We start from the raw sequence: 10624 nt of genomic DNA, 5'->3' as shown, positions 1-10624 counted from the left end.
TTATTGTGGAACCTCAGTTTCTGATGTTGCAATTTGTTACATACACGTTGTACCATATTATTAAAACATTGTATGTTAAGAGCTAAATTATTAAGAATATATATATATATATACAGGGAGAGTTTACGAAAAAAACAAAAGACGAAGACTGGTGGTGTACAAAACAAACAGATGTATTAGTATTACGCTCTGGAATAGAAAAAGTCTTTTACGTTTCGAGCCTATGCTCTTCTACAGAAAGTGACACAGAAAAAACAAGGAGAGAAAAAATGTGTGTAGTGGCTAATGATCTATCATGCCAACACTATATGAAAACTAAAACAAAATTTCAATGAAGAATATCAATGGAATCCTTAATTTCTTTGGGTTAATAATGAATCGCATGTTCCTTCGAATATCCTATATATCCCTTGTAATTATATTATGTCTACTTTGCCATACATGGTTCAAATTGTATTTACCTCTCGTCAAAACTTCTAAGAATATGTTAAGTTTTATAAGCAACAAGAACAAACATGAGAAAAAATTAGAAAACACATCGAAAGATGCGCTTGCAAACGAACCTGATAGATATCTCATTGATACAATTGGTTGTAAAATATTAGCAATTGATATACCTGAAACTAATTTTAACATTAATCGTTCCTCAGTAGTATGCCCTGGTCCAGCAAGGTTAACAAAAGTCGTTGGTGCAATTTTGTACGTGAACCAATCAATTAAAGCAGTTCATTACTCGAACAAAATTAAACGCTGTCAGAAGTGGAATATTAAACGAGGTGACAACGATAATAGTATTGTTCTTGGAAAACCGATTACCTTTCATAACCAAACGAAAATTGATGCAGAGTTCAGTTTGATAAAATGTGAAGGAGTTAATAATTCCGTGTTATATACAGATTTCCACAGTCGTATCATTGATAAAGAACATGTGCAGAAGAAGTTGAAATCTCAGTCTGGTAAAAGAGCTGAAGATCGTCCGCTTAGTGTTCTTCTTATTGGAATTGATTCAACGTCTCGCAATAGCTTCTCTAGACAAATGCCTCGTTTAAAGAAGTACCTTCTAGAAACACTAAAAGCTTATTCGTTCCCTGGATTTACAAGGGTTGGTGTGAATACTCTTCCGAATATAATACCGTTATTAACAGGAAAATTTTTGAACGAAAGTAAATATCACCAAGGTATGTCTTTTGACTCAGTAGATTTTATATGGAAAAACTATAGTTCCAAAAATGCTATAACACTTTTGGTAGAGGACCGTCCAAGAACTGGAGCCTTTAATTTTTACCGCCGTGGCTTTGTGAAATCACCGACTGATTTCTATATTCGACCGCTGACACTTGCGATGGCGAAGAATAGATCTCACAAAGAATTCTGTGTGGGCCCTGTCACCGAGTCTGAACAAATTATACATTATACCAAGCAGTTTCTAAAGTTGTACGGGACATCTTTCTATTTTGCTTTTATTTTTTTCACAGACTGGAATCACGATCGCTTGCATGGTGCGGCTAGATGGGAAGACAAGCTTTTGGGGTTTTATCAGTGGCTTCATCAATCAAAAACACTAAACAACACTTTACTATTTTTCTTCGGGGATCATGGTTTCCGCATGGGTGGATTTCGTACAACTGTCGCTGGAAGTCATGAAGCAAATTTACCTTTTTCATTTTTTATTGTCCCAGAATGGTTCAAGATCAAACACAAATCAAAAGCCAATTCTATTCATAGAAACCAAAATCGTCTTGTGACACTTTTCGATTTTCATGCCACTCTTTCTGAAAATCTGAACAGAGGGGAACAAACTCGAATGATGACGAGTAACAGAAGCATCAGTCTTATGTCACCAATACCAAGTAACAGAACTTGCAAGGGAGCAGAAATACCTGCACAATTCTGTGAGTGTTTCTCAGCAAGAAAGCAATTGAGAGTTAAAAATGTGAACGTGACCGAAGCAGCCATCGCTGTTGTGAAAACACTGAATAAACGTTTAGAAAAAGCAAAAGCGAAAAAATGCGCAAAACTGAAATTGAAAAAGGTAATACGTGCTTATAAATATAGAACTACATACTCAGTAACGTTAAAAGTGTCACCAAGTGAAGGAGTTTTCCAATCTTTGGGAGAGTATCGTGGGAAAAACTTTCACCCGTTTGGAGAAATTTTACGAATCAACATATATGGTAACCAATCTCATTGCGTCAACACTCCTAACCTGAAACCGTTTTGTTTTTGTGTGTGAACCGTTTGATTTCTATTTAATCGTCTTTTGTACACTCATATATGTTTCCAAGATATTTTCCAGCATTTTACTCATTCATCTAAATAGCATAACATAATTATAGAGACTCTTCTATTAACAACAGCCAGGATTGGTAAATAAACTATTGTATTCATGAAACGGGTGTCGTAGTTGAGCGGTGGACTTTAAGAATAGACATCACAAACTCATAGAGAAGGAAAAGAGCCACGAATTCGTTGATCGTTTCCTTCTGAGAAAGAGTCTTTTGTTCAAAATATTTAACTCTTTACATTTATGTTCATGAGCCTTTTCTTGGGAATTTTTACTCGTACTTTTCTCAATAAGGTCGTGATAACTATTCCGAATGTCCGCCAGTCAGTTATTTTGCACCCGTCTCATGAGTGTGTTAGATTATTTAAATAGATTATTTAAATAGAAAAATTGTCTATCAATAATGGGAAAGAGCTTAATTATATTTATCTAATTTTATTAAATAAACCAGTCAGTTATATCTCAAGTGGAATAGAAACCTTGATATCTTTTTGATACCCTCTGATATCTACCGTAATACTCCATGGCAGAAACTGTTTGAAAATAAATTATATTGCATTTCCTTTCAGTATTTGTTGGTTTTGTGATTGTTCTTTTTCCCTATTGTTCTTCATTAAAACATCATTTCACCAATTTCTAATTGATTGAATATAATTGGAATTTAGCACATTTTCTAAATTAAGTTTTGTCGTTACCTGAATAACTGCGAAGGTGCGTGGTCTAGCGGTTAGTGCTTATACTCCCGATCTCGAGTTCCTTGTTTCGATACCTGGACCGTGCAGTGTGTTGCGTTCATAAAGAAAAACACTTCATTTCACATTGCTGCAGTCTACTCGGCTGTAAATGGGTAACCTTGCAGCGCTCTAGCGTCTTTTTCAGGGAGAATGTTGTGATCCATTAAACGTAACAGAAACCAAGTAACCGGCCCTGTGTCTCACCGTGCTGGATTTAGTGGGTGACGAGGGGCAATCGCATTGGGTCTCTCTTGATACTGGGGCCCTCCTCGATATTGGGACCCCTTTCTACGAAGGATATAAAGCACTCAATACTGGAGGGCCCCTCCTCTTTCCACCAACCTTACATGTATTGCATGTAGAGGTTGTATTTCAAACTGCAGACACCTCGACTTCCTATAAAAATGAAATGGCTTCTCTTTAATGATAAATGACCACAGGTTTTCTTCACTTTAGCGACAACAATTTGAGCTTAAAATAAAAAAAGACGGAAAGCAGATTTTTCCACTTTAGCGACATCAGTCCCTCAAAGCAGGAAATGACAGAAAATTAAAAACTACGACTCCTGAAAATGTATGTATGTATGTATGTATGTATGTATGTATGTATGTATGTATGTATGTATGTATGTATGTATGTATGTATGTATGTATGTATGTATGTATGTATGTATGTATGTATGTATGCACGGACGGACGGACGTACGTATGTATGTTGTATGTATGTATGTGTGTGTGCTCGCGCATGTGTGAGTGTATATAGAGATTTAAAAAATAGATTGAAAGAAGTCTTACAACGTACGACTGAACTTGAAATGAACATTTGCAAAGGGCCTACACGCACGCACGAACCAACACACACACGAACACACATATACTGGCACTGCTAAACTTTATTATTTCAGTGGAGCATTGAAATCTTCCTTCGGCCTTACATGAAGAAGTAAAAAAATATGTTCCAAAATTTAAATTTTGAATTTAGTTTTAATTATTAAATTGCATCTCTCAACAGCTAAAAGCACTTTTTTCTGGCTTTAGAATTATTCCACATATGTTCAAATGTTTCTCATGAAATTAAACCTTTTTCTTCGGTATCTGGGACAAAATGAGTAATTTCTGATTGTTTTTTTTTTGTTTGTTTTTTTTTTCCTGACTTGTTTGAAAACATTTTATTGTATTTCACATTCTGAAGCATTTGCAACTCGTATTAAAAAAAAACCTTAACCTCTTTTCCCTCCTTTAATATATTTTCACAATAAAGACGGTGAGCTGGCAGAAACGTTAGCACGCCGGGTGAAATGCGTAGCTGTATTTCGTCTGTCGTTACGTTCCGAGTTCAAATTCCGCCGAGGTCGACTTTGCCTTTCATCCTTCCAGGGTCGATAAATTAAGTACCAGTTACGAACTGGGGTCGATGTAATCGACTTAATCTCTTTGTCCTTGTTTGTCCCCTCTGTGTTTAGCCCCTTGTGGGCAATAAAGAAATATATATTTTCACGATAAAGAAAAAGTCAAACACCGCAAGTGGATGTGTGAAATACGAAATTAAAAGTTTGGAAAGAAAAGAAACATTTCCAGTCGTTTAAAATGAACAAAAGAAATATTTTTTAATTGAGGAAAAGTATGATAGGATAAAAAATATCTCTCGTTTTCCTTTCTGTCTACCATATAACAACAGCTTGTCACAGCAGCACCTTGTTTCAAGTAAAACCTTATATTTATTTCTATTTGTTTTTGTATTGCAAGGGAGGTGAAAAAAATGACCCTGTAAAATTAAATTTGAGGATTTTTTGGTTTGAACGGCAGTTTTTAAAAATAATTTCCACGTAACTAAACACTTTTCAACTTCGTATACTGGTAGAATGTGTTTATAAAACATCTTTTTCTCTTGGCTTTATTGAGAAAATTCTATAGTTTGTAAGATATTTGTTGTTTTTTTCTTCAATTTCTGCAATTTCAACCAATCAATGACGTCTATTGAGGTAAAAAACATTCTGTGCCATATGAATATGTCCCTCGTTTAAGAAACAGATTGGGTTTATTTACATTTGTGAAGAAAAAAAGATACCCTCCCCCCACCCTTAACCCTAACCCTAACCCTAAAGCAGATTGAAATGCAAAAGATCGATACTAGGGTCATAATTATGGGTGACAATTTCATATGATACCGCTAGAAAAACCGCCGTTCAAACCGAAGATCCCTCAAACATTATAACACAGGGTGATAAAGGACGGGACTCCTTGGCTCTTCTTCTCTCTCTGCAACCACTAACATACTCACTGACTGCCTTGAAGCTATCACTGACTGCCTTGAAGCCAGCATATTTGATGACACAGGTATGCTAATATAATATAATGTTATATAATATAACCTCCTCCACACTGTTAAAGAAACGGGATTGTTATGTTGGGAGCTGAGCAACAACATCGTTAGATAGTATAGTCCTAAATACCTATTTCTTTACTACCCACAAGGGGCTAAACACAGAGAGGACAAAGAAGGACAGACAAAGGGATTAAGTCGATTACATCGACCCCAGTGCGGAACTGGTACTTAGTTTATCGACCCCCGAAAGGATGAAAGGCAAAGTCGACCTCGGCGGAATTTGAACTCAGAACGTAGCGGCAGACGAAATACCTCTAAGCATTTTGCCCGGCGTGCTAACGTTTCTACCAGGTCGCCGCCTTACTACAGAAAAATATCGAAGTATTTCGATTTCGGATTTGGTTTGCAAGATTCTTTATGTGAGTTCGTGTGTTGAAGCATATTCTGTTGTGTCTGGGGAGAGCCATTTTCTTTTCTTTTTTTGTTTGCCTTATAATTTAACAGAGTCAAGACTATTGAAAAGACAACGAAAATTTCAGGAAAATAAATATAAGAAATAAGTGGAAATTTTAGCGGTGAGTGTGTTAAATTATAAGGCACAAGAACAAAAGGACTCTTCCTTGACACAGCAGAAAATTAAAGTACTTTCTTCTGTATTCAACAAGTGAAACACAGCATCAAATGTTGCATTCAAATTTTGTGCTTTTAACATATTCAATCCATAAATTGTGTTTGATTTTACAGATGGTTCACCTTTTTGTTGTAATGAACGGTTCCAGGGACACTAGGTAACTAGCACCGCACTGTTCATTAGGAAATAGGAATAGATAATGATGCTATGTCATAATCAGCTATAATAAAGAAAGCTGTTTATTAATTAGTTATTAATATTAATATGGAGGTCAGTTCAGTTCAGAAAATAAGAGCCCTGCGACCTACTTTTGTGATCTGACGTCAGGGAGACGGGTAAATCTTTTGTTCTGTCAGTTTCTGGGGAGGTTTATGTATTCGGAGGAGACCTTTGGTCTTGTTCCGGTCAAAGAAGGGTCGAGGAACCACCCCTTTAAAAACGCGACGCGCTGGACTTTTTGGAGTTAGTCGGCAGTTGGGATTGTAGTCGAGCAGTCAGTCGGTGAGGCAGTCGAGAACAGAGGAGTTGACAACAGGGTAGCTGGCGTGAGAGACAGGAGCGATGCGGACGGTCGGCCAAGCAGGTGGCGATGGCGAAGGCAACTACATCGTTGAGAAAGACAGACAGACAGCGAGAGGATGACAGCGTAGAGGAAGACAGGCAGATAGGATTAAGGAACTGAGAGAGAGGGATTACGGCATGAAGGCATTGGCTATTCGTAGTGGGAGTTTCTGAAATTGTTGTAACTAGAAAATGTAACGGTATGTGTTGTTTATGCTTTGATGAGAATTGTGTTAAAAAGAGTTGTTAAAGAAAAGAAATGAGATTGTAAAAGACATTGTGAAAAGAATTGTTGAACTAAAAAGAGAATTGATGTGAAAAAAAAAAAAAAGGAAGGAAGAAAAAGAAAGAACTGTGTTGAATAGAGAAAGAAAGAGAAAGACTTTAATGTGAACATTATTTGTTTTGATTCGACGTGAACTGTTTAAATGCTTTGATTTTGTTGTTTTCTTGCATGTTATTTTCTTTAACGTATCTCTGATATGTATCACATTGTATTTGATGTCGTAATTGTTATAAACTATTTTTAAACGTAGGCCAATTGCCTTCCGTCGTCTCTCTCTGTATCTCCTCCTGCTGTTGTTGTTGTTGTTCTTTCCGGTCGCCGGTTGCCGAGTTCGCTGCCATTCTCCCCCACCGAATTCTCTCGTTCCGTGGCGAATTCCCCGTTCGATCGAGCCGGTCAATCGTCGTCGCTCGACTTGGTAGGGTCCCGTGTTTCCGAAGAGTTTGAGTGACGGCAGGTTCGTAACAACTGGTGTCAGAAGTGGGATTGTCCTGATTGCTGCGGTCGATCGGTTGTTCGCTATGGATTCGGTGGAGGCACGAACTGGTAGCCAGATTGGAGAGAAAGAGATCTCGCTGGCCTTGATTGTGGAGATGTTGAGGGGCCAGATTGCGCAGACACGCGCATTCAACGAAGAGATGCGTAGAAGGCGACAGGGCCTGTGGGCAGATCAGCAAGAGCTTGAGGTTGCGGATGGGTCAGCCTTGGAGGATCGGTGTTGGACCGGGGATAGGGATGGTCCTGTGGGCGGAGATTGCCCGTCAAATGAAGTGGAAAGTGAAGAGTGTGGGTCGGAGGAGCCCTGTGATGTTGAACCTGTGGTGGATGCTGGACCCGAAAGGCCCGCTGAGTCTGATATTGAGAAGCCCGAGGAGCCTGTTGAGTGTGTGTTGTCTGCTGCTGTTGTTTCGTGTCTGGAGCCTTTGGCATCTCGACCCCTGTCTTTCGGGACTCAGGACGAAAAGCTTGCTGAGTGTGAGCTTGTGAAGTCTGGAGCTGATGTCACTGAGTCCAAGGAGCCAGCTGTGTGTGTGGTGGCCGCTGCGGTTGATGTTCCGTGTCTGAGTCCTTTGGTGTCTGGACCCCTGTCTCTCGGGGCTCAGAAGGACTGTATGGTGCTCACTGTGGAGGGGCCACAGGTGTGGATGGACTGTCGGAGGAACTTGCGTTTGGTGAAGCCTTCGGTGCGGAAGATGGTGACGAAGAGGGCCAAGCCTGGTGACGAGGCGAGACGGCGGCGAACGGTGGTAGGACTACAAAGAACGGGAAGACTGCTCTAGTGTTGGGTGAGCTTTGTGGTTGATGGCTGCTTGGGGCTGGTGGAGCCCGACAGGCGGTGCCTAGTGAAAGCTCAAGTGAGGGTCGGGTGGACCCTGGTAGAGGCAGAAGCTGACAGAGCGCTGGCTGGGTCAGCGGATCTCTTGGAAGTGGCACAAGCGATTTGTAGAGGACAAATCGAGGAATCGTGCCAGATGGTGAACCAGCGGCAGGGCCAGTTCTGCCAATACAGTAACGCAGTCAAAGGAGTTGGTGGTCTGCCTGTGCAGTTGCGGAAGCGGTCTGCAAGGAGTCGCCGGTGCTTGGTTGGCACTCGGGTGAGCTTTGTGTTCGATGGTTGCTTGGGGCTGGTGGAGCCCGATAGGCAGTGCATGCTGAGAGCTCGAGTGAGGGTCGAGTGGACCCTGGTAGAGGCAGAAGCTGACGGAGCGCTGGTTGGGTCGGCCGATTTATTGGAGGCTGCGCAGGCGATTTGTAGAGGGCAAATCGGGGAACTGCGCCGGACGGTGAACCAGCGCAGGGCCAGTTCTGCCAATACAGTAATGCAGTTGAAGGAGTTGGTGATCTGCCTATGCAGTTGCGGAGGCGGTCCGCAAGGAGTCGCCGGTGCTTCGTTGGCCCTCGAATGTTGGTGAAAAGCGCAGGACGTTGGTCGCGAGGGTTGTCGGATGTTGGTCGCACGGACCTGGCGGAGTGCTTCATCAACCCAGGCGGTCGTTGCTCGAGGAGGCAGCAGGGTCGGAGGATGGACCCAGTTCGGCTGCGAAAATCGAGGAGATATCGGTGACAGGGAACAGTGGAAAAGCGGAATGGTTCCTGGTCGTCGGCGATAGTTGCGCGGAACGAAGACGGCACAGCAAGGTGCTACGTGGGATATAGAGCGCTGAGGGAGGTGGCCACTGTGAAGGATTGGCTGGACCCTGCCTGTGTGAGGGAGTTAAGGAACTTCCTCGGACGGTGCAATTATTGTAGGCGGCTCGTGGGAAGCCTCGCGGCCTTGGCGGGGCCGTTACCCAGGGCGCAGAGGGAAGATGCCAACTTGTGGCCGGTGGTGAAGTGGTGGCCGTGGGAAGCGAGACCTCCGGAAGAGAAACTACCCAAGGAGACCTCCAGTTCCTGGAGCATCAGCTGGAGCTCGCCCTCGGAGGTACGGGTTTAGTGTGCTTCTGTCGGGTCGACAAAGCTTAGGGAAGGGGTAGTGATATGGAGGTCAGTTCAGTTCAGAAAATAAGAGTGCTGCGACCTACTTTTGTGATCTGGCGTCAGGGAGACGGGTAAATCTTTTGTTCTGTCAGTTTCTGGGGAGGTTTATGTATTCGGAGGAGACCTTTGGCCTTGTTCCGGTCAAAGAAGGGTCGAGGAACCACCCCTTTAAAAACGCGACGCGCTGGACTTTTTGGAGTCAGTCGGCAGTTGGGATTGTAGTCGAGCAGTCAGTCGGTGAGGCAGTCGAGAACAGAGGAGTTGACAACAGGGTAGCTGGCGTGAGAGACAGGAGCGATGCGGACGGTCGGCCAAGCAGGTGGCGATGGCGAAGGCAACTACATCGTTGAGAAAGACATACAGACAACGAGAGGATGACAGCGTAGAGGAAGACAGGCAGATAGGATTAAGGAACGGAGAGAGGGGGATTACGGCATGAAGGCATTGGCTATTCGTAGTGGGAGTTTCTGAAATTGTTGTAACTAGAAAATGTAACGGTATGTGTTGTTTATGCTTTGATGAGAATTGTGTTAAAAAGAGTTTGTTAAAGAAAAGAAATGAGATTGTAAAAGACATTGTGAAAAGAATTGTTGAACTAAAAAGAGAATTGATGTGAAAAAAAAAGAGAAAAAAGGAGGAAAGAAAAGAAAGAACTGTGTTGAATAGAGAAAGAAAGAGAAAGACTTTAATGTGACATTATTTGTTTTGATTCGACGTGAACTGTTTAAATGCTTTGATTTTGTTGTTTTCTTGCATGTTATTTTCTTTAACGTATCTCTGATATGTATCTCATTGTATTTGATGTCGTAATTGTTATAAACTATTTTTAAACGTAGGCCAATTGCCTTCCGCCGTCTCTCTCTGTATCTCTTCCTGCTGTTGTTGTTGTTGCTGTTCTCTCCGTCGCCGGTTGCCGGGTTCGCTGCCATTCTCCCCCACCGAATTCTCTCGTTCCGTGGCGAATTCCCCGTTCGATCGAGCCGGTCAATCGTCGTCGCTCGACTTGGTAGGGTCCTGGGTTTCCGAAGAGTTTGAGCGACGGCAGGTCGTAACAATATGTTATTCTAAAGGAAAGCATTCATTAAAGTCTGCATTGTCGAGAAAATTATAAAAAGTTGTAATCTCCTCTTCTCTCTCTCTATGTATATATATATATATATATATATATATATATATATATATATATCTATATATATATATATATATATATATATATATATATCAGTGTATTTTTACTTTGTTACAATTAACACGGAAAATAATAAATAGTTACCAGGGCAGCAAAAATCTCACAAGTAAGGTGTTGTAACTCTTGTTTATAA

At 41.3% G+C, this 10624-nt stretch overlaps 1 protein-coding gene across 1 annotated transcript; it reads left to right on the top strand.

Moving 5' to 3' along the window:
* Positions 1-233: 233 nt before the first annotated feature.
* Positions 234-2852, top strand: LOC115231360. Its single transcript, XM_029801406.2, has one exon. The coding sequence runs from the start codon at positions 332-334 to the stop codon at positions 2231-2233; it is 1902 nt and encodes a 633-aa protein (XP_029657266.1). The 5' UTR covers positions 234-331; the 3' UTR covers positions 2234-2852.
* The last annotated feature ends 7772 nt before the right edge of the window (positions 2853-10624 follow it).

This window comes from Octopus sinensis, unplaced genomic scaffold, assembly GCF_006345805.1.
Source record: "Octopus sinensis unplaced genomic scaffold, ASM634580v1 Contig18319, whole genome shotgun sequence".
Lineage (NCBI taxonomy): Eukaryota > Metazoa > Mollusca > Cephalopoda > Octopoda > Octopodidae > Octopus > Octopus sinensis.
The sequence above is the reverse complement of the archived record's forward strand: the minus strand, read 5'-3'. Positions and strand labels throughout refer to the sequence as shown.

Coding starts and splice junctions, on each gene's coding strand:
- LOC115231360 (XM_029801406.2), top strand. CDS start 332: ATGAAGAATATCAATGGAATCCTTAATTTCTTTGGGTTAATAATGAAT.